Genomic DNA, 23135 nt, shown 5'->3' on the forward strand with positions numbered 1-23135 from the left:
GAAAAAAAGATGGGGCCAAATGGTCCATGATTGGTGGCTGTGAGAGTATTACTCTTCTAGTGGAATAAGATATTCCTGTCCGGAATAAGAATCCACGTGGAGATTTGCAAACATGAAAGGTATTCAACCACTGCCAAACACAACATAGGAGCAGATATTTCAATACGTGGTCCTATTTTGTAAGGGTAATATGACATTTCACGTTATCGATATTGTGACATGTGAATATAATGATATAATTTATATTGCTCGAACGTTTTTTAAATAATACAATTTAGATTACATTGATTCATTTTTATATTTTTAAGTGGTTGTCGACCATTGGGGATGTACAAACTTTATGAAACTTTGAATGCGATTTTTGGATACCGATACATTATAATAATTTTAATGAACAGGTGAATAAACGTGGGAGGCATACCTACTCGTAATACCCATATTTAATGTTGTTGCTAAAATCGTTTCATTCAAAAATTAATATTATAAGCTCAAATTTTCATCTTGATTTAGAAAACGAATCGAGATTTATATTTAATTCATCTATTTAAAAATTAAATTTGAAATAAACGTCAATATGAGTATAACTCGACTGTAACTAACTTATATGTGTTTATTCATCTCAAGGGTTGGATGTTTAAATTTTTTTTAATTAATTTTCTATGGATATTTAAATCATTTGAAATTTAAAAACTAAAAAAAAAAAAAAGTTAGCTTATATATATTTTATTGAAAATTGACTTAAAATTAATATTATTTTTAAAAAATTTAAAAGAAAAAAAAACGAGCAATAAATTTAAAAAACAAAAAACCTAAAATAATATTATAAGAAAAAACATTTAAAAATTGGGCCTAGATGGGCCGAGATTGGAAATTTGTGTGGTTGTCGAAAGATATTGGGCCCAATCAATTATAACGGGCTAACCGCGCCAGTCTTCAATGAAAAGTATCCCCCGACCTTTCACCTCGAGATTGTCGATGTCGATTTCACCGGCTATTGACAGACAGAGAGGGCACATGGGCGCAGATCGGAAGCGAATCTTCATAGGTTTGGCGGTGGCGATGTTCTTGGGATCGGCAGTGTACATGAGGCTTTGGACCATCGACTTCTCCATGTCTTCCGGCCATGCCGAACTTCTCAGGTTTGGATTGGAAATCTTTCATTCGTTCCTCTTTTTTTTTTTTTTTTTTTTCTCATTATGTTGGTTCTCGTCACGAAAATTTGTTTGAAACTTCAGGAAATGGTACCGGTTTCTCTTATCCATGCGGTCGGAACTTCGAAATGTAAAATGCAGTAAGGTTATCTGTTTTAAATTGCTCGTTTATTATCGTTTAGGAGGCAATTCCACCTTGCGAACCGGGAGGCAATGGATGAATCTGCGGAATGGCGTCGTATGTACGACCACGAACACGATAGAGCTAATAAATGTAAAAGTGATCTAAATAAGGTCAGTATCCCAGGTTTACGTTGCCATGAATTCGAAGGAAATTTTTCCTCATTGCATTGAAACTATATATTTGCCTTGATCCAGCGGAATGATTTTGTTACCATTTGTGCAATTCTTTGTAACAGGTTTTTTGACGGGCGCATGCTTGAATTTTTTTTTTTATCTCGTTGCTGCTCCTTCGATTCACGGCTTGCCAATCAAAAAATTCAGAACTTCTTGCATTGTCAACCGGCAAAAAAACCTGTTAAACGCGGAGTATGCGATTTTTTTTTTGAATCGAACAATTAACTCTCTGTTCTTGCCATATTGTCGATCATTTATCTGTCGTACGATGCTGTTGTAAGAAACTGGTTTACGTTACATATTAGCATAAGCTTTTGGGTTTAATACAAATTAACTTGCTATTAGAGCATGGAATATTCAAACATTGGAATGTGATTTCCTTTTCAATTAGTACTGATAGTCCCTTGTTGGATCTTATACTTTTCTCGAATTCTACAAGTGAGAGGCATGCTGAAAAAACATACATAAGATTGAACAAATCTCAATCAACTAATTGAACTTCTGAATGGTTTTTTTTAAGAACCTCCATGAGCAGTAAGTTTCTTGTACGTCTTTGTATTTGACCACTGATTCAGTACACTCATACTTGGCAGCTTAAGGAATCTTTTAAGAAGGTGGGGGATGCTGCTAGCTTCGATCAGAAGCTAACAAAGATGCAAACGGTAATTCCTTGTTATAATTATATTGTTGTTGAATTTCGAGTATATAACTAAGTAATTTCTCTCCTCAATCTTCCCTTCAAAAAATTAGAAAATGACTCGAGAAGATCCGTATATCATCACATACATGCAAGAAATTCTATCGCTTTGTCTTCAGAACTGAAATTTTGTCCCATATGATCTACTTGGTTTTGTCCCCCTTAAAATGTCAAGGTTTTCAGGAAAACTTAGCTCTTCGCACAAAAGTGGATGCCTTACAGCAAAAGCTAAAGGCCGAGACGTCGAGATGTGGCTCTCAATAGAGCTAATCAACAGACACTGAATATAGTACTAGCATTGAATTTGAATTGTAAGACGTCTATAACAAAGGTTGCTGGTGGTGGCTTTTGATGGGAATTAGTACTTAAACCAAATGTTTGTTTGGATTTTGCAGGAGAGGAGATTATTATGCAATCTCCACGAGACCATTGACTTTCTCTTTACTTTTTCATCTCAACCCAGCTGCTTATTCCCATATTTCACTTCGGAGGATTGGATGGATTGTTAAGACTGAAGTTTCAGCTGGGATGACAAAGTGGATAGAGGAAAGAGAAACATTGAGCTGCATTGTCGCTCCTCATAGGCTAAGCAGTGACAAAAGAGGTGAAAAACATGGAAGCTTCTTTTCATGAATCAAGTGTAAGTATAAGGTTAGTTTGTAGAACAATTTAGAGTACTCTTTTCTTCTCAGTACTCCTTTTAGAATTCAAATGATTCAATAATTAATTTGAAATCCTGTTCAGAGCAATTTAGAATGTGGAAATGATTTTAAATCTGGGGTTTTTAGGTAGGATTTTGAGTCGATATTATATTTCAGCTGAAGACAAACTTAGAAACCAATGATTTGGTGTGACGTCACACTATTAAATGTATGAGAGTTTTATATTATATAATAGTTAAAAGTGAAACTATTCATTTCGAATTTTTTTTTTTTGCTTTTCATAGCAAAATTAGACTTTTTAGATCTAACTTTAATCACTGTATTCTCACTAAACCTTCAATTTAATCTTTTGTACTTGCAATAAATTTTAATCTGATTCTGAAAAAAAGTTTCTAAAAAAACTCTTAATTAATAGAAGAATTAATATTATCTAAATATAGGTTGAATATAAACTATTTTTAGTTAACTTATGGACATATTTTATGCTAAAATTTGTTTATGTCTGCAGAGAGCACCAATGAGACCAAAGAAGGTGGTAATTTTCACAAGAGAATACAAGAACATTAAAAAAAAAAAAAAAAAAAAAGTTTCAACAATTAATTAGAGGCTTTTGTTTTTAATATATAAACTGACATGAAATGGAGTAATTTACCAAAAAAGGGGAAAGAACACCAGAAAATAGGCAATAATAGACAAAATCACTGTGGCCTCCTTCATTTGCTAAAAAAGTTGTGGACCATCTTCATAAGCCAAGCTATTCTATCGCCCAACTCAGCTTTGAAGCAACTCTGTCACGGCAAGGCACATACTCCTACACACACAACTCAACAGTCATCACATAGGATTCTATTTGGTTCTCTCACAACCAATCCATAAAGCTAAAGAACAAGAAATTATATGGTATCATATTTCATGCTCAATCTTAGGCGGAGACCGGGCGAAAACTCCCTGTAGAGAATTTGCAAGGATCAGGTTCTATCATCACTAATGGGGAGAAATCCATGTTTAAACCCCATCTAGTTAAAAGGGAAAAATCTCTCATAACTATCTCTCTCAATCGACATGATCCATATTTTTATAATAATATTATTATCATGATACCTCCAACTTCTTCACTAGCTCCTTGACTGATGGCGTAGATAGGATAATTTGACGCGCATTTGGAGTGATGAATCCCTCCTCTACAGCTTTATCAATAAATGTCAGTAATGAATTGTAGTATCCATCAACATTCAACAGCCCCACCTGCAGTTTTTAGTATTCATTTTGTTAATATTCAGTAACCATCATAGCTAACCGATCACAGCACAGGCAAAAGTAAGGCTGAGCAGATGGAATATTCGAATAACAAAAATAAGATACACTGACTGGCTTGTCATGAATTCCAAGTTGAGCCCATGTTATGACTTCAAGTAGTTCTTCCAGAGTCCCATACCCACCTGCATGCATTCATATGATTGGAACAAAGAATTTAGCAGTTTTAATAAAATGCAGATTCTATACTTAACACTACTAATCTTAATAAGATTTGATTTCCGCAGTTTTAGATCGAATGACAAGTTTAGTTTTTAAACTCAAGTGGAATCATATATAAGAGGAAGAAGCTTAAATGTTTTGAAATTCAAAAGAACCAATTGGGGAGAAAAGTTTTCAAAGAAGGAATATAATGATTCCCCATATAGCAAGGACCATTTAAGCAAAGTGAGTCAAAGTTGCCGTTTTTACTGTTCATGGCAGAGGTAGAGCTATGAAATTAAGGATCAAATTTTGGGAAGTACATAGCTGCCCACAGCTGGTATGATTCAAGAGACTTATCTTTTTCAGTGTCTGATATTGATGGGTCAATGATGGTTTCTTAATGAATCATGACCAAATGTAAGGAGAAGATGGCTGCCCACAGTTGCTATAAGTGCATACCACCATTAATGCAGATGGTGACATAGTTTGTGTGGAAAAAGTTGAAGAAGTCCGAGATCTTTGGAGTTGAATTGATTGATCAGTAAAACAAGAAGGCTAGAAGGACAGGCACCGAAAGCAGAAGGGTAAGATTAATTGATGATAAAAAGAGAATAAGACGAGGATTGCATGTTTTTGTTTACAGGAGTGAACAAAAGGAAGATCTGAAAGAAGGGTTTTTAGAGCTTTGACTGACCGACAGATAGCATAGCCCAAATGGGCACATTGATTTGACTGAGAGTAAAAAAGCCCAAATGCTTAAGAATTTGATGTGCAGGCTTTATATACTCACCTGGCAAAGCAATAAAAGCATCTGAATGCTTTGCCATCTCTGCCTTCCTTTGGTGCATATCTGCCGCTGCCTTCACTTCTCCGACAGTTTCACCAGTCAACTATAAAAGTAGACCACGTAAAAAGATAGGTTAGAGAGAGAAAGAGGACTTTTGGAGCCTTGTTGGAGAGAGAAAAATGATGGGTTTTGACGTAGGAAAAGGGAGGGTAATTCCAAAAGGTTTTGATCCAGAGATGATCTCTAATTTTCTGAACTTGTCATGACATAAGAATGAAGGGCTTAAAATGAAGAACTCAAAAAAAAAAANAAAAAAAAAAAAAAAAAAAAAAAAAAAAAAAAAAAAAAAAAAAAAAAAAAAAAAAAAAAAAAAAAAAAAAAAATAAATAAATAAATAAATAAAATCATGAAACAGGTTGACATTAGAAAGGATTAAGGTATTAGGAATTACGGATCTCAGCAATAGTATGATATTGTCCACTTTAAGCATAAACTCTCGAAACTTTACTTTGAGCTTCCGAACATACCTCATAACAATGGAGATGTATTCCTTCGTTATAAATCCATAATCATTCACTAAATTGGCCAACGTGGGATTTTCTTACAACAATATTCAACAAAGAGAGCGGTAAGTTCTAACTACCACGGATAAGGCTCCCAAGCATAGCCAAAAAGACCATCTCAAAGTATCATAAAGAAGAATGAGTTGGAATAAATAAGTGTAAAATCAGATTCAATAATAATAAAATGAACAGTTCTTTCTTAAAATATAACTGAATAAGGAAGGAAAGGTTGAAGACTTTATGCAGCCGCTGGTTACAGACATACCTCAGGAGACATGAGTGTCTTGGGTATAACTCTGGACAAGAACAGTAAGATGACAAAGTCAGTGGTAAACTTGTAATGGTGAATAAACCCAAAAGAAGAAACACAAAAAACAAAAACAATGTTGAAGGGAGGGACCAGTGGATGTAATTAAAAAATGGGGGCATACCCAATGACATGCCGACCGCCATCATGAACAGCTTGTGACACTAAACCCATCAGCCCTATGCTGCCCCCACCGTAAACCAGATCAATGTTCCTTGAAACCTTCAAACAATAACAACAAACCCAACTCGTCATCTCAATGGCTCGAGAGTTTCATTTTATGAAATGGGATTCTTTCCTTACAGTTTGAATGTATGTATGAAAGCCCATTTGAATGAAAATCTCAACAGGTTGAAATTGCAGAAGAAACCAAGAAACTAACTGTACCCTACTAACATAATGCATTTTCTTTGCAATTTCAGTTTCTAATTGGAAATGGAAAAGGAAAGTTCAAAGTTGGGGAAGATTTTAGTCAAAATAAGTAAAGGGTCGTGATCGGACATTATCACAAACACGTTGTGAGCACAATCACAAGGAATCCAAATGAACATCAACAGAAGACGAAGATTCAAAACAAACAACAAACAACAAATAACAAACGTAATAAAGATCATTAAAGCATTGAAGTGAAGGAAACAAATGTAGAACAATCTATAGCAACATCGAACACAAAATACAGAGAAATGGGCAATCCAGACAAATGGGAAATCGACAATAGAGTTCAAGAAGAGCGGAATATTACCAATTCCTTGCCAAGTTCAATGGCGGAATCTTGGTAGCTTTTCTTCTTGCCTTGGCTACTTCCACAGAACACACAAATCCTCCTAAACTTGGATTGCTTCATTTCATCATTCGCAACAACACCCTCCATTGATTTCTCGCTATGCCCTGTTTCGCTCCTTTGTATTGAGTTCAAAAAACAGAGTTTCGCAATGGAATCAAAAAGCTGTGGTGAAACAGAGCATTTATTTGTTCCTTTCCTAATGGGCGTTTGTGAATGCTACCCCAACGGATAATCGAGAACGAAAACAACAAACGTAAGAAGAAAAAAGAAAAAGAACAAAAGAGAGAAGAAAAACAGAGGAGGCTTCTCCTAAGCTCGAAAATGTCTTCGTGGCGTATTTCCTTTTTATAATAATCTTTCATGCCTCCTCGCACGTGCGTAACTTCACGCACGCTTTTGCGCCACCTCGTCCTCCCTTTTTTTTTTTTCGGAATATTTATTAAAAAAAAAACAATATTAAATATCGAGATTTACACCTACGACTAGTTGATGAAAATAATACATGAAAATAAATGTTTAAAAAGATATTTTCTTAATTTCCAAAAATAAACAAATATTTTTTTTTTTACCATCATGTCTAAAACATAATAAATTATACATTTTTAAATTTTATGACATTTAACCACATATATATTTATAATTGAAATTAAATTTAAAAATGTGAACTTATCTAACATTATTATAACATAATATCAATATAATTAAATAGCATAACATAAAATTTCTCAAAAATGACGATTTAAATTTAGGTTAATAAATGAAAAAAAAAAAAAAAACACACAATTAATATTCGATGGATAAGTAAATAATGATGAATTATTGCTGCGGAAAGATTAATTTGTATATTTAATTTCCATAAAGAAAAAGACAGAGTCTTAAGCATTTCTGAAACCTCTGCAGTCAAAACACTACTAAATTAAAGCTTGTATTATGGTCAAATGCTACATATTTGCATTTATTATAAGCTTGTTAATGTATCTACATATCAAATTTAATAATTCAAACATACATTCCGAGATGTCCATCAAACAGGGGCACGGACGTCTTTTACACGTCCGTTTTTGTTTTCATCTCCCATTTCGATCTTTCTCGTGAAATCTCCTATTTATTTATTGTAGGGATAAATAGGACGATTTTTAATTTATGAAATTAGATTCTCTATCGTATTTATTTATTTATTTATTTTATATATTTTTAAAATATATATATTTGATTTCTAGCCATTTCTTATTGCAATATAATAGGTAAAACATTCTAAATAATCTTCTATATTTTTTTACTTATTAATATATATATATATATATATATATATATTAAGAGTATAATTTATATCTCTATCCCCATTTAACTAATGGGATTTTCGGGTCGACATCTCTTCAAGCATTCTTAATCTCAAATAAATAAATAAATAATAATAACAACAATTTATATCCTTAAACTTAAACTAATAATAGTATAAATAAATCAATTTAGATATTTTTTTGGGTGTTTTATTTTGATTATAATCACTTCAATAAAATTATTATTTTAAAATTCTTCAAATAAATAATGAAGGAAAAAAATAAATTTAAATAAAGCGACATTTATAATCTACAAATTAATTCGACTTTTATTTTAAAAATATTCATATAATTCAAGTTTTAATAAACATAAGGCAACACAAATATAATTAAATATATTTATTTAATGAATGGTCGAGCTAGAAAGAAATATTAATAAAGGAAATTCCAATTTTTTTTTATTTTTTTATTTTATTTTTAGAGAGATTGATTTCTATTTTTATTTTATTTCACTTTCATTTCCGTTAGTGTCAAGTAATAGGGACTGCGATTATTATATTGCATTAACTAGGGTACGGACACGTGGCTTTTATTAATATTTTTTTAAAGAAAAGTATCTGACTTGTATTATTTGATTTAAAAATTAATAACTTTGCTCAATAAGTGAGAGCGTTGACATCATAAAAAAATAAAAATAAAAATATTATTAATAAAAGATAGTAAGGTTACATTTGAACACGTGACAATTTGAAAACGTGATTTTAGAGGCGTAATTCAAGAGAAAAATAAGTTTTATTACATAATTAGCGTAAAAATAGAATATTAAATTATTGGAGAAAAGTTGTGTTGATTTCATTGCTAAAATTGATATAACTATTAATATAAAATGGAAATGAAAAAGAATATTAAATTATGGTTCCCAGCTTACACACCTATTCATCAATTATTATTGTACTTCACATAACTTTTTACAATTTTTAATTTTTAAATTCAATAAATTTCTTAATTTCCTATTTAAATTTAAACTGAGTAACATTATTTTAAAATTACCCTTAAATTTTTAGGGGTTAAAAAACAATTTTTTTTTAATAATTTTTTTTTTAATACTAATAAGATTCTTTTTTTTATAATAGTAAAAGGGGTTAATGGTACTTTTAATATTTTTAAAATATAGTATTAATGATAAGTGTATTTAATCTTTTTTTTTTAACTTTTTAAGGTTAAAAATGTATTTTTGAAACACTATCATGGTATTTTTGAAAACAAAATAGAGTAATAGACCATTTCTAAATTAATGGTAAGAGAATTTTTTATATTTTTTTGAAAATTTAAAAATATCATTGAAGCTTTTAAAAGAAATTTAAATAATTACTTGCTTTATTTAGATCGAAAAATCGTACCGAAACCGTGTGTTATGGCTCGAATCCGTAGTCAATCAGAGCCATTATTTTCATTTTCATAGTGTAATAGTGCAAAAAGAAGGAAGACCCAAGTAGTCAGTTCTATTTCTTGATGGGATTATAAGTATGAAATGATAGAGAATACTAAAGCTTATGTCCATCTTCATTCTCACGTACCAACTCCACAAAGTGCCGGACTATTAGGATCCACCATGTCTACTCAATCCCCTGAAAGTGTGCACTTAACATCAAGGAGTCTACTGGCAAAGCTTTCAACAAGGATCAACACCCCCTTTTTCAGATGCTGATACCCCTTAACCTTTGACCTGGCTGTTACCCCGATAGAAAGGAAATGTATATTGATACGTTCAATCGAGTCCCGTTTTCTATTCCTCTTAAGTTTTTAGTTTATGAGTATGAGTTAATTTAGTCGAACATGGGTTCAGTTGTCAATATTTTAAACCGCATTATTGACCAATATTTTGTACCATCAAAATACAAACTTAATAAAGGACCCCTAATCTATATATTTATTATAATCTAAATCTTATATTTCAAGTTTTTTAATTCTATGAAATTTGAAAACTATAATATTAGCAATTTATTTTTTCATTTTAACCAAAATGGTTCGTACTAATGATACAATTATCCTCATTTAATATTCCATTTATCTAGGACTTCTAAATTTTATATTTTAAATCTAAAACTATTTTTCAAATTTCGAAATTAAAATGAAAGACCAAGTAGTTACTAACTGCAAACTTCACAGACCCAACCCAATAACCATATTTTAACCTCCTAAATAAATATCACCAATCCGAAACATTGGGCCCTGACTCAAGCCTTCATCCAAACTCGAGTTTCTTTGCCTTCATCCAGACTCTTTCTTTATCAAGTCCCACTAAGTCAGCTTCCATCAAGGCACGCCCGAGACATAGCCATGAGAACTTATGCCTCCTTTTTAAATGTTGGAAGGCATAAACGTAGAGAGCCACTACATTGTGGCCTCCACTCATGGTTTACATCTCGTTTTATATGTGCAAGGCTAAGCCTTGAGGCACAAAATATTGCCCCATGTACACCTTTTGAAACATGGGCTTCACTCACCCCAGCCTAAGTTTAAGATCACAAATGTTTTAAGCTATAGAGATTTTAATCTCAATTGAAAAGTGGCAAAATCAGAAAAATATAAAATGCTATCGTTCATAGGGAAGGTACAGCCAAATCATCTGGCACCATCTACTATCGGACAACATTACAGAGAAAAATAAGGTTAATATAAAGGAGCCCAAAAACCACGTTAATTTTTTCCTCTCAAAAGCTCTGCTGATACTCAAAACTGGCGCCTTGGCGGCCTTGCTTCTGCTGGTGATACTCGGACGGATCTTCCATTCAAGTCCTGCAAGGTATACATTTGTACTTAGATATATGGAAGATACTTGATTCCGAATCAGGTGTATTATCGGGAATTCAATGCATGAAATGAGTTCTATAATTGAAAAATGATGAACTGGGATAAAACTTGCGACCACAAAAATTCACTTCAGCTGAGGCAAATGGGAAAGAACAAAAAACATCAACTTCAGCTTCGTAAACAATTGAGAACATCCACGAAGGAAACAAATGAGGAAATCATGATTAATATGAACAGGATTTCATGCCCATAAGAATTGAACATGAGTTCAGTAAGCAAGCTTTAATTGAACATGGGGAGGCATATGAAGAGTACTCGTAAACAAATGCAGAACTGACCCAAAAAAAAGCATAAAAATGAAGAGCCAAGAACTTACAGCTCCATCCAAGGACTGAATGGCATTGGTAACATCCTCTGCTGAATTAAATGTTACGAAACCAAAGCCCCTAGATCTTCCGCTCTCACGATCATAAACTACTTTTGCCTCCACAACATCTCCTTGTTGCCTAAAAAAGTTCTCAAGTGCATGGTCATCAACGCCCCAAGCAAGGTTACTCACATGAACACGGTTGGGCTTATCAAAATTTGAAGAATTTCTGGAACCTCTGAAAGAGAAATCATCCCTTTTTGGTGGAGGGGGTCCATTATTTACCCTCAGTGATCTACCCTCAAGTTCCTGTGAGGAGTTACAAGGAATCATCAATTAGAGGCGAATGCAACACACCCTTGACCAAAAATGAAAGACAACAGTATGTAACTGGAGCATAAAGGCAAATCTATAGAACTTAGGCGTTAAAACTAAGAATATAAGCTCTACAAACGTTTTCCCCCACAAATAAGACCGAACTAGAGCATATCATTAGGATGGGTTCTCTATGACGACAATATAACGTGTGCTCGTCCAAAATTTGATGTTCAGAACTGAACGGCACTAAAAGGAACTATAACTTCCTCATTTTTTTGGGTTACAGTTACAGTAATTGAAGCAGAACCAAAAGCAATACTGCAGAGTATTAAAGTGGCGCAAAAGGGGTGTAGCCACTTACATAGCCATTAAATTGTTGAGCAGCGGCTTCAGCCTCGTCGGCATTCGACATGGTGACAAAAGCAAACCCCCTGCTTCGTCCCGTCATCTTGTCGTAAACCACCTTGTAAAAGAACAACACTCAATTTATAAAATTAGGGCAAAGCAAATAGGTCTCCTCGAGAAAACAGGAAAAACTTAATAGTCTAAAGCAAGTCATTAAAAAACCTACAAAACATGAAAGGGAAAAACAAATTACCTCGACCATTTCAACTTGTCCGGCACTTTCGAACAAGCCGGCGAGTTGAGCACTGTCGACGCTGAAAGGGAGATTTCCGACGAATAGTTTAGGGTCAGGAGCGTAGCTAGATTCGTCACCATCGCTCTCAAAAATGCTTTCCTCCTGTTCGAAATCGGATGAGACGGCGACATTTCTAACAAAGCGAGAGGATAAGGGAGTAGAAACCCTACTCGAACGAAGAACGAGAGAAGAAACGGAAATGGGATTTGAAAGAAGGCGAATAGAAGATGGATTGAGAGGGAAGAGTTTGATTTTAGGGTTAGAAAGGGATAGGGTTTTGAGGGTTGAGGGCGAGAGCGTGAAGGAAGTTGCAGAGGCAGACATGGCTTCCGAGATTTTGAGATAAGGTTGGAGACGGCCTGAATGAGCGAAACTAGTTATTTATAGGGTCCTTTTTTTAGCTTATTGTAAATTTCTAAATATAATATTAATATCCGCGTGATATTTGTGAGATTTTTTTTTACTTTATTTTTTAAATAGTTTTATTTTATTTCATAAATGTGAAGAATTTTTTTTAAATACTTTAAAATTTGAATTTTAACAATTTTTTTTTTAAACTTTTAAATATAAGATTTATCTGTAGATTTTCAAATTCAACCATTTTTTTTAGTCATCAAATATATATTTTATTTATTTTCCGAATAGCTAGCCTAATCACAGGTCCAGTGAAAAACTAACATCATGACTCCACTAAATTATATTTCTAGGCATTTTCAATTTTGTTTGGGTAGACATTATTTTGACGAATGGTCGTACATTTTGAGACATTCTCAATCTTCCTCGGTCTTCTTTTCTTTTATTTTTTATAGAACATGAACCAAATCTTTCTTTTTATTATTTTTATTTTTTTATATATAAATATTTTGAAAAAAAATAAAATAAAAGAGATAAAAGTGGTAGCGAGTGGCTATGCAAAGTCGCACGCTCACGCGTGTGAGATCTATCCATCGTTATCAATACCAACTTGTGATATTTGTCGCATAAGTGGCCACTTGGTCTCTGCGCGGCTCAATCACAGCCATCCATTTTTCTTGTCTAGCTCATACTACAGCATCAGATATTTATAACCATGCAATTCTCCTTTTAGGGTAATTTATTTTGCAATTATTTTAACGTACCATTTTAGTTTTTTCAGTTGTTAAATTATAAAAAAAATACCTTAATTTTTTTTCTCTATTTCAAAAATATTATTTAACTTTAAAAAATAACTATATATATAAAAAAAAAAAACACTTTAAACTAAAAAAAAGTTTTAAAAAATTAGATGAAAATCAATAATAACTTGTTTAAAAATACCGCTTATTTTTATTTTTATTTTTTATAAAAAAAATCTAATAAATATCTAGTTTTTAAAAATAATTTATTTTTTAAAATTAAGAATAATAAAAAAAAAATCAATTTCTCTTTTGTTTCCCTCTTAATTTTTTAAAAGGTTTGAAAAATCAAATAACTGCATTAAAAATATTATCATAATTACTTTCAACAATTTAACAAATTATTGTATGAATTAATTTTAGACAATAAATTGTTGTTAGTTAGTTTATTTTTATAAAATCAAATTAGGAAAATAAGGTTAACAAATTAATGTTTTTATTTAAATTTCATTAATTAATAAATATATTATAAATAATATACATTTTTACCCGTCAATATTAATAATTATTTTATTAAAATACAAATAATTAGTATAATAATCAAATTAAAAAGTTAATTATACACGAATTATTTCAAAATCAAATTTTCTCACTCATTCCAAATATAATATATCTATTTCTAACTCTTTTATAAATTATTTGAAAATAATTGATAAATAATAATAATTGTTTATCGAGAACAACAATAATAAACATGAATAATCGATAAAATAAAGAAATTATATTAAAAAGCAGCTAAAAAAATGAAAGAAAATCTAGAATGATAAATAATTGGAAGAATAAATAATACAAAAACAACAAAGAATAATTAAAAACAAAAACAAATGATTGGTTAGATTATTAAAACATGTTTAATAGGAAATAATTAAAAGTTTAATCGATGCTGCCAAACGAGTCGGGAACCTAAGTAATGGAAAGGGCCCATTGGGGTTGAGGTTGGTGAAGCTTGAGAGTTGTGCCACGCAGCGCCATCACTCACTCCCTGATTCTCACTATAAATCCCCGCCATTTTCCACCTAGCAGATCTCAATCTCGCGCTCTGATTACTGTCCTTCTCTCTTTCTCTCCTTCTCGATCGATTTCTTTCATCGCAGCAATGGCGTACGAGGGGATCATCTTGGGGATGGGCAACCCTCTTCTTGACATATCGGCTGTCGTTGATGATGAATTTTTGCAGAGGTATTCCGCCGTTTCTTTCCTCGTTCTTCTATTCAGCTTTCATGCGTTTTCATATAAAACTCAGATCCCTACGGTTCTTTGATTGCATCTTAAGTGTCTAGTCTTTTCACTGATTTTATCGTTGAGTTTTCATGGTTCTTTTCGTTTATATTAGCTTCATTGGCTGTAGTGTTTATGATACTAATGCGTGCAGACAGGTTTTGTAAATTGCAACTTTGATCCGAAATAAAAATATTGGGATTTCACGTTTGACTGTATATTGACTGTGTAAATTTCTCGTTCCGTACAGATACGACATCAAACCGAATAATGTTATCCTCGCCGAGGAAAAACATCTTCCAATGTAAGGGATTGATTTTCAATTTACTGGCTGACAGCTTCCCCTCTTAGTTTCATTTTATGTTTAACTGGTTTGTTGCTACTTATCCGTTGAACAGCGATCAGCTACGCTTCTTTTATCAACTTTATTATTCAAGATGACGCTTTTTTTTAATTGTTTTAATGAGATGTCACTTGATCGATCTCGAGAGCATCATTCATAGTATTCGACCTTGTCTTATAAGGTTTGCTTGAAAATCAAGTTTCTCGTTACAATTTGGTTGATTCGATCTCAATGGATTAGGGAATAAAGGAAGACGAGTGCTGTTAGAAGTTTGATGTTGAAAGATATTAGATGAAATCAACTTATATTGATATTGGTTAGTGCTGTTTTTATTGGGTGAAATTTATCTAACAGAAAAGTAAATAAGTTTTGACAACCTATGTCTTTTGTTCTACCTGAGGTTATTACTTAATCAAGTTTTTGAATATGAATTTTGTTAATTGAATCGAACTACAGGACTAGTTGCAAAAACGACCAGAGAACAGAAAGCAGCTGATAATAGCTTGGTTACTAAAGTAATTAACATACGTGGCTAAACTAATTGTCGTGGCTTGTGGTTTATTCATTTAGTTGTAAAGAAGTGAGGATGTGATGTAATGTTATACAAAGTCTCAGGCATATTGAACTTCAGGGGATAAGTAGAAACGAAACGAAGTCGTTTGTTTTGGGTTAACATTTTTCATATCCAGCGTTTTCTTTATTTTGGGTTAACATTTTTTAACCTTCGTTATAAATTGTGTTTTCCTTTTCCAATTTCACAGAAAATTTCCTATTGAAGAAAATTCTATGATAAGAGTAGAGTTGTTATGCTTTATTATTCTTGTTTTTTTGACATTGTTTGAATTTTCACATATTTTCTGATGTGAGTCTTTTGTTTTTTAAAATTTTGGAATAGTTATTCAATTGTTGTGTTGATCCCTTCTTGCATATATGTTCTTTTGTAGGTATGAAGAATTGGCAAAGAATCCTAATGTGGATTACATTGCAGGAGGTGACATGTGGATGGTTGAATCTATTTTTGTTACTATGGTTTTGACACATTTGTGAATTTCATGTACCTTATTAAGTGCAGGTGCTACACAAAACTCAATTAAAGTGGCTCAGGTAAACTAATCTTGTTCCCCGGTGAATATGCACATATCCCTCAAGTTTTATTTTCTGGCGTGAGGTGTAATTTTTCTTACCTAATCCAGTGGTTGCTTCAACATCCTGGTGCAACAAGCTATATCGGTTGCATTGGAAAAGACAAGTTCGGAGAGGAGATGAAAAAAAACTCGAAAAGTGCCGGTATTAATGTAAGTTTCATATTCTATCACCACCTTCCATTTCGGTGATAATTTACATCATTCAGTTCTTATTTGCTCTTTTTTGCCTATTGGTATTTGAGCAATTAGGTTCATTAATATGAGGTTGAATCTACACCGACAGGAACATGTGCTGTTTGTGTGGTGGGTGGTGAAAGGTTGGTTGAAATCTTGTGTGCTTTAATAAGTCTAACATATAAAGTTTGCTCTATGTAAAAAATTGGCTATTTCTTAGATTGTTACTTCTAGATATCATTAATTTTAACCATTTGTTTCATATTTAGGTTAGATGGTCTAACAAGAGTCTGTTTTTGTGACATACAGGTCACTAGTGGCTAATTTGTCTGCTGCAAATTGCTACAAGTCTGATCATTTGAAAAGACCTGAAAATTGGGCATTAGGTAAACGCAGAACTCATATTATGGTTTTCAGAGGGCTGCTGGGAATCTATTCTTAGAAATTCTATTCCTTGAAAAGAACTCTTCTTTAAAAGCTTTTCCACTTTGCTTAGAGAAAGTTGTTCGTTCTTTCAAAATAATAGACCAGTGACTAATTTTTGTACAATAATCTTATACATTTTCAAATCTCTCAATGATCGTTCTTCTAAAAACTGTTAAATTTTTGTTTGAAGTATCTTAGGGAGCTGTAAATAGTATCTTCTCTCTTACAGGCTAACTCGATCATAATTTTCCATGAGAACAGTTGAGAAGGCCAAGTATTTCTACATTGCTGGATTTTTTCTCACTGTATCACCAGACTCCGCACTTCTTGTAGCTGAACATGCAGCTGCAAACAAAAAGGTACTACTGTGACGTTACAGGTTTACCAAGGCTTCAGAATAGGTTACTAATTTTGCCAATCATTTTCAGTATTTCTCGATGAACCTTTCTGCTCCATTTATATGTGAGTTTTTCAAGGACGCACTGGAGAAAGTTTTTCCGTAAGTATTAATGTATGGTAGAAGTAAGAAACTTTGACGTGTTGACCCGGGACGTATACATAAATATATATATTTTTTTATGTTTCAGGTATATGAACTACGTTTTTGGTAATGAAACCGAAGCAAGGACGTTCTCTAAAGTTCAGGGATGGGAGGTAATGGCTTGCTTTGTCCCATAAAGACTTAAATATTGGCTTTCATTATGTATAATTGGAGGTGAACTTTTTATGAGCAGACTGAGAATGTTGAGGAGATAGCTCTAAAGATTGCTGCGTGGCCTAAAGCATCAGGAACACACGAGAATTGCTGTTATTACTCAAGGTCCAGGTCCAGTTGTAGTTGCTGAGGATGGAAAAGTGAAGACGTTCCCAGTTATTGTGCTACCTAAAGAGAAACTCGTTGACACTAATGGAGCCGGTATGTTGGAGCTTAGTGAGCATGAACCATCAAGCACATCCAAGTTTGACTTTCATTACAACTTTTTTATTAATCTCTGTTTGTGAGATTAGTTGGAGAGGAGAATGAAACATTCTTTATAAGAGTGTGGAAACCTCTTCTTATGAGATGCACTTTAAAACCGTTAGGCTGACGACGATATGTAACAGGCCAAAGTAGACAATATCTGCTAGCGGTGGGCTTGGGTTGTTACAGTTAGACGAACACGACTCTCCACAATGGTATGATATTATAAACTTTGAGCATAAGCTCTCATGACTTTGCTTTGGTTTCCCCAAAAGGCCTCACACCAATAGAGAGAGTATTCTTTGTTTATAAACCCACGATCATTCCCTAAATTAGCCGATGTGAGACTTTCATCATCCAACAGTTACAAATGGTATTAGAGCCAGACGTCGGGTGGTGTGCCAGCGAAGACGCTGGTCCCCAAGGCGGGTGGATTGTGAGATTCCACATCAGTTGGAGAGAAGAACCAAACATTCCTTATGAGTGTGTGGAAACCTCTCCCTATTAGACATGTTTTAAAATTATGAGGCTGACGGTGTATCACGGACCAAAGCGGACAATATTTGCTAGCGGTGGACTTTGGCTGTTATACTCTGTGATACACTAATCCAAATTCATATTCACGATACGCCTAGGTACTGAACGAACACTAGAAATGTGTTTTAAGATCACATTTTCATATTGTGTTTTCTTTTCTATTTCAGGAGATGCGTTCGTGGGAGGCTTTTTATCTCAATTGGTTCAAGAAAAACCCATCAAGGACTGCGTAAGAGCTGGGTGTTACGCATCAAATGTTATAATCCAAAGGTCTGGCTGCACATTCCCTGAGAAGCCTGATTTTAAATGAGCATTTTTTCGTATTGGCGAGACCTTTGGCCCTCCTCTCCTAGTAGTACCCATCTCTAGCTATTGCTTTACCTTTATAATCATTTTTCCTATTGGCTAGTGCGGATGATGGCTATTTCTGCGCATCCCAATACATATCCAATTCACCATATTCCTGTTATTCCCAGATGTTGTAAGGACTTTTTAAGTATCTTGCCCTGAAATTTTATATGATTATAGAGCAGTTTGGTTCATACCACCTGTACTAGATAGAGTAGAGGCACTCTATAAGTTTGGCTTGGCCTTTTAACCAAATTTGTTTGTTCATTTTTTTTTTTTTTTTTTTCCTTCTGAATTTTGTTGCATTTCCATGCACAAAACAAGCGATGGGGGCAATAAGCAGCAGAGGTTCGTCTGCAATTCTACAGCAGCTTTTGTACCCCACGGTTGCCTCTTTGAGACCCACAATGCACAATGGCACATGCTTCTGCTTTCTTCTTAGTTCTGATTGATTGTATGTTCTTATCCTTCCGACACTTCTGGGGTTTTACATATACTTTCTTTTAATCTTATCTAAAAATATCTCTTCCTCTTTCTTGGGAACAAACAATAAAAATAGATAAATAAATAAATTGTTTTAAAAATATATATATATTTTTAAAAGTTTGTAATATTATCCTTGTTTGTCAAGGTTTCAAAATTATTTTTGAATTAGAAATTAATTTTAATTTTGAACAAAATTTGAGACTTTCAAATTATTTTTTTAAAGTTACCATTTTGGTCTATATACTTAGTCCATTTTAATTGTCTAATTTTATTCAAAGTATTTTCAATAAATCTTAAACAACAATAATGTTCATATAATAGTATGAATTATTTAATTCATATTATGCCCTATTCTAATAAAAAGGGATATGTAGATGACATTTTATTTTTATATTATTTTGATATTGTTTCGTGATCTAATATGAACCCAAATTGATTCAAATTTATTGTTGGAATTCATATGTATACATCAAATTTCACCCTTTTAAACTTGGTTGTTATTTACATTATTTTTTATTAATTGATTTAAAATGATTAAAACAAATATAACCAATTAGTTAGGTTAGTGTTTCATCACTATTAAATTTAATTAAAATATTATATAACATAGTTTTTTTAAATTAATGAACTAAAAGTTGGATAAAATTTAAAAATAAAAGTGTAAAATTTTGAAGAGTAAGTAAAGAATGGAATAAAAATTAAAAATTTTAATTAAATTTAAAATAGAAGGAGCAAAAATATAAATTTAAAATAGAAGTGGTTTCCTATAGTTTAATTGTTACGCTAAAAAAAGAAAAAAAAATTGTTTTGCAAATGAACTAATATTTTTTTTTAAAATAAATAAAGAAAAAAAGAAAAATAAAAATAAAAAAAGAGCGCGTAAAAGTACGCGCTGGAAATGTCTGTGTTGATTGCCATTGGCACCACCGTTGAGAGGCGTCTAATCCCTATTTTGACAATTGAGAATTGAAATCACTCTCTTACTCTCTGCTCCATTTCAACTCTCTCGCTCTCTATTCCGATCATCCAACGGCCAATTCCCCCAATCCGGCGCCGGATATTCACCCTCTCGCGGCGGTGGATCAGAAGAAACCGGTGAAACTCACAGCCCTCCGCCATGACCGATAATCATCCTCGCCTTGATAATCTCCGTAGTACGGCCCAGCTTCTCCGAGAAGCTACGGCCTCCTTCACATCCAATCTTTTCACCTTCCTTTTCCTTTCCCTCCTCATCCTTTCCTTCCGCGTCGTTGTCGAAAATGGCACCCAATATGTCACCTCTTTCATTGATCGCGACCCTTCCCTTAAGGCTCTTCTCTCTCGCCTTGACATTGCAGGGGAGCAACGCCTCCTACGGTCTGCCGAGGACTCGTCCATGTCTAGCGCTGTTGCCCGTCGCCAGCGCCGCCAGCGTCGCCGGCCTTTTCTGCATCTTACCCGCGTTGGAACCCTAGATGATGATATCTTCTCCGGAGATGTGGATGACGAGCGTGGCCTCTTTGGGACTAATCGGAATCACCCACCTAATGCAAGTTTCGTTTTTTTTACTCAATTTGGTTCGATCTCAGGGTTTTCGAATCTGGTCGTCGATGATGGAATTAGGGTTTCGGAAGTTGTTCGGCCGGGAGTGGGATTCAAGGCTCGTAGCTCGCCTTTTTCTAATGATAACGAAAGCGTCGATGATCAGGAGGAAAATGATAGAAGACTTGGAGATGAAAATGTGCACCAGGATATGGAAAGGCTTGTAGATTTGCAATTTTTTGTCAAAGGACTGGAACTTGGTCGTCGGGACGCTGCAGCCCTGTTCTTCTTTGTTAGTTTTCTTTCCGCTGCTTATATCTGGGTAATGCTTGGCTTTCTTGTTACATATTCATGGGCTTCAGGCATTGTGTTCATCGCTGTCCTTAATGATCTAACGGAGAGATTTGGTTCATTTGTTGGTATGGTATGGGATGGGTCAAGATTGGGGTTCAAGAGACTTTCTGGGTTTATCTTGATGAGATGGGCTGTGCGAGATGCGCTAACCCAGCTCCTTGGGTTGTGGTATTTTGGTGAAATCGAAGATCAATATTCATTTTTCAAGTTGTTTGTAAGGTTGAAATTGATGCCATTTTCCATAATGTCTCCATGGATTCGTGGTTATGAGAAAGAAATCTCTGGGTTTCTGTTTGCCTGGTTTTTGCTAGATACTCTTGTCGCATTCATCTTTGCTGTGGATGCTTGGGTTGTTATTGTGGATGCAAGGCGGACTGGTAGAGAGATCTTGAAGGAAGGTTGTTATTTGATATTGACAATGTTGAACCAGGCTATTCAAATCAAGTGCTTGGAAGCCATTTGTTGTGGATCTTTCATGAGATGGGCTCTTGCACGAGTTTGTGGAAAACATGTTGCCATGTTTTTTCAGTCCGTGGGAGAGGTCTATTTCATGGTGGTTTGGCTTACCTTCTACTTTGCAGCTAGGTGTAGAGATGCCAAAGTGCAGGGACAGAGGTTTGGTCGTAGAGAGTTCGAAGTATTGATCGAGGGGGTTCGATAATGGTGAATTGGCGGCTTTATAGGGGGCAAGTTGCTTAACGCTAAGGAAAGTTACTGGTAATTTTCCATTGCTCTGTGCATGCCTGTTTTGCATTTCCAGATATGCGCCCTTATTTGTTTCTGTAGTGTCACGAGCAATGTCCTCTGTATGTACTTTTTTTCTAGGCTTCATGCTACTTGTGTATATTTTACATCAGAATACTTGACAAAAATCAAATTCATCCCAGTGGGATGCCTTGCTGACATCTGTTTTTTGGTGCTAAAAAAATTTAGGAGTTATGTAGATAAAACTATAGGTCTGTTTTAGTATTTTTATTCCATTCAATATGTGAGATTGAACTATAAATAGGCTTGAATATGGGAAAGCATTGAAGGGTTTCTATTTGTTTGCTAGCATTCTTATTATTGTTTACTTAAAATTTTCCTTAAATATTATAACTGGTCATTGTTATTGTCTAAGAAAGTCGTGTACACTGTTGTAAATGCATAATTACCTATTTACGAGTTATGAATTTATATCTGAATCTGAAGAAGCAATCATTGACCAGAAAGATGCATAATTGTTATGGGTTTGTATCTGATTCAGAAGAAGCAATTGAAATGACCAGAAAGGTAATGAATTGGACGGAAGCTTTTCTGTGGTTTGTTTTCTTTTGGGGGGTGGGGGGGGGGGGGGAAAAATTNGGGGGGGGGGGGGGGGGGGGGGTGAATAATTATTGGACTATCATTTTATCATTTGGGTTCATTGAAGACTGTTGGACGAGAAATCACCAAATCAACTTGGTCATATATTTTATTATGAACGTGTAAATTCAGGTATCATTACTTGTTCTCATGGATGAAGACTGTTGGACGAGGAATTTGCTAAGTCGAGTCGGTTTAAATTTGTTATGAATGTGTAACTATCAGGAATCAGAGATCAAGGTGATGCTGAGGATGTTTTCCCTTTTTTTTTTTTTCTCTATTTTAGAATTTTAGATTATCTGTAGTAGAGAATGTTGGCACCTTGTAGTTAAGACCCACAGAGTTCTTTCATCCAACATTTGGCTTGATACCTTGGTGTATCTGCAGCATTTTTATTAGTTTACTTAGTGTTAAGCTCAAGGCTCACTAAAGTGCGAGGCGCAAAAAAAAGTGTGGGCTTTTTTCGTGTGTGGTCTATACACACACACACACACACACACACACGTACGTATGCATGTATGTATGTATTTATATTGCTTTTTTTGGAACGGAGGAAAATAGAAACAGGAAGATAACGTAGATAGAAATCTTCAATTTATTCAAGTTTACCTATTTGGGTTTTCAAGTGGAAGATTTGACTATGTTCAAATCTCACCAACCAAATCACATGTGGGAGTAGAAACTGTGCTGAGGGATGCAAGAAATGGTTGGTTGTGCTCAACTAACCAATATGGTTTTCACTTCTTTCTAATGCATTGTGACGTATGACGACGTAATTCATATTTCATGGTGCATGAACTTTGGGAGGGACGGTCAGATATTTTTTGTATCTTTTAAAACCAACATGTATGTTCTGTGGCTTGATTTGCTTGGTATCTTTCTAGTTCAACCACTTTTTAAGATGCCATTTCTCTTTGATCATTTGGGATTATTGTGTAG

The 23135-nt window shown here is 33.9% G+C and overlaps 4 protein-coding genes and 1 pseudogene across 5 annotated transcripts; 3 read left to right on the top strand and 2 right to left on the bottom strand.

Annotated features, from left to right (window-relative positions):
- Positions 1-939: 939 nt before the first annotated feature.
- On the top strand, positions 940-3078 carry LOC111482511. The gene is made up of 6 exons (XM_023128329.1): positions 940-1139; positions 1236-1241; positions 1334-1445; positions 2102-2170; positions 2389-2516; positions 2601-3078. Exons 1-5 carry the CDS (start codon positions 976-978, stop codon positions 2467-2469), a joined length of 432 nt encoding a protein of 143 aa, XP_022984097.1. The 5' UTR covers positions 940-975; the 3' UTR covers positions 2470-2516; positions 2601-3078.
- Positions 3079-3396: 318 nt separating this feature from the next.
- Positions 3397-7083, bottom strand: LOC111482510 (cytokinin riboside 5'-monophosphate phosphoribohydrolase LOG3-like). 2 transcript variants are annotated; one of them, XM_023128326.1, is made up of 7 exons: positions 6725-7083; positions 6107-6204; positions 5941-5971; positions 5116-5215; positions 4230-4306; positions 3969-4112; positions 3397-3678 (listed from the first exon to the last, which is right to left on the bottom strand). In XM_023128326.1, exons 1-7 carry the CDS (start codon positions 6851-6853, stop codon positions 3622-3624), a joined length of 636 nt encoding a protein of 211 aa, XP_022984094.1. In that variant the 5' UTR covers positions 6854-7083; the 3' UTR covers positions 3397-3621. The 2 variants fall into 2 exon arrangements, with proteins under 2 accessions (XP_022984094.1, XP_022984095.1); XM_023128327.1 differs by having other exon boundaries at positions 3482-3678; positions 4236-4306.
- A 3495-nt stretch (positions 7084-10578) lies between these two features.
- LOC111482509 (29 kDa ribonucleoprotein A, chloroplastic-like) lies at positions 10579-12563 on the bottom strand. Its single transcript, XM_023128325.1, has 4 exons — positions 12144-12563; positions 11907-12008; positions 11237-11536; positions 10579-10845 (listed from the first exon to the last, which is right to left on the bottom strand). The coding sequence occupies exons 1-4, from the start codon at positions 12507-12509 to the stop codon at positions 10780-10782; spliced, it is 834 nt and encodes a 277-aa protein (XP_022984093.1). The 5' UTR covers positions 12510-12563; the 3' UTR covers positions 10579-10779.
- Positions 12564-14259: 1696 nt separating this feature from the next.
- LOC111482507 lies at positions 14260-18763 on the top strand (annotated as a pseudogene).
- A 1147-nt stretch (positions 18764-19910) lies between these two features.
- Positions 19911-21896, top strand: LOC111482506. The gene has a single exon (XM_023128324.1). It carries the CDS (start codon positions 20095-20097, stop codon positions 21511-21513), a length of 1419 nt encoding a protein of 472 aa, XP_022984092.1. The 5' UTR covers positions 19911-20094; the 3' UTR covers positions 21514-21896.
- Positions 21897-23135: the final 1239 nt, after the last annotated feature.

The sequence above is a fragment of the Cucurbita maxima genome, unplaced genomic scaffold (assembly GCF_002738345.1).
Source record: "Cucurbita maxima cultivar Rimu unplaced genomic scaffold, Cmax_1.0 Cma_Scf00007, whole genome shotgun sequence".
In the NCBI taxonomy this organism is placed as follows: Eukaryota; Viridiplantae; Streptophyta; class Magnoliopsida; order Cucurbitales; family Cucurbitaceae; genus Cucurbita; species Cucurbita maxima.

Coding starts and splice junctions, on each gene's coding strand:
- LOC111482511 (XM_023128329.1), top strand. CDS start 976: ATGTCGATTTCACCGGCTATTGACAGACAGAGAGGGCACATGGGCGCA. Junction 1,446..2,101: donor GTAAAAGTGATCTAAATAAG/GTCAGTATCCCA, acceptor CATACTTGGCAG/CTTAAGGAATCTTTTAAGAA. Junction 2,171..2,388: donor AGCTAACAAAGATGCAAACG/GTAATTCCTTGT, acceptor CAAGGTTTTCAG/GAAAACTTAGCTCTTCGCAC.
- LOC111482510 (XM_023128326.1), bottom strand. CDS start 6,853: ATGGAGGGTGTTGTTGCGAATGATGAAATGAAGCAATCCAAGTTTAGG. Junction 5,972..6,106: donor GGCGGTCGGCATGTCATTGG/GTATGCCCCCAT, acceptor GTTCTTGTCCAG/AGTTATACCCAAGACACTCA. Junction 4,113..4,229: donor TTCATGACAAGCCAGTCAGT/GTATCTTATTTT, acceptor TAAAAACTGCAG/GTGGGGCTGTTGAATGTTGA.
- LOC111482509 (XM_023128325.1), bottom strand. CDS start 12,509: ATGTCTGCCTCTGCAACTTCCTTCACGCTCTCGCCCTCAACCCTCAAA. Junction 11,537..11,906: donor CTCAACAATTTAATGGCTAT/GTAAGTGGCTAC, acceptor AACTCCTCACAG/GAACTTGAGGGTAGATCACT. Junction 10,846..11,236: donor TTCAGTCCTTGGATGGAGCT/GTAAGTTCTTGG, acceptor TATACCTTGCAG/GACTTGAATGGAAGATCCGT.
- LOC111482506 (XM_023128324.1), top strand. CDS start 20,095: ATGACCGATAATCATCCTCGCCTTGATAATCTCCGTAGTACGGCCCAG.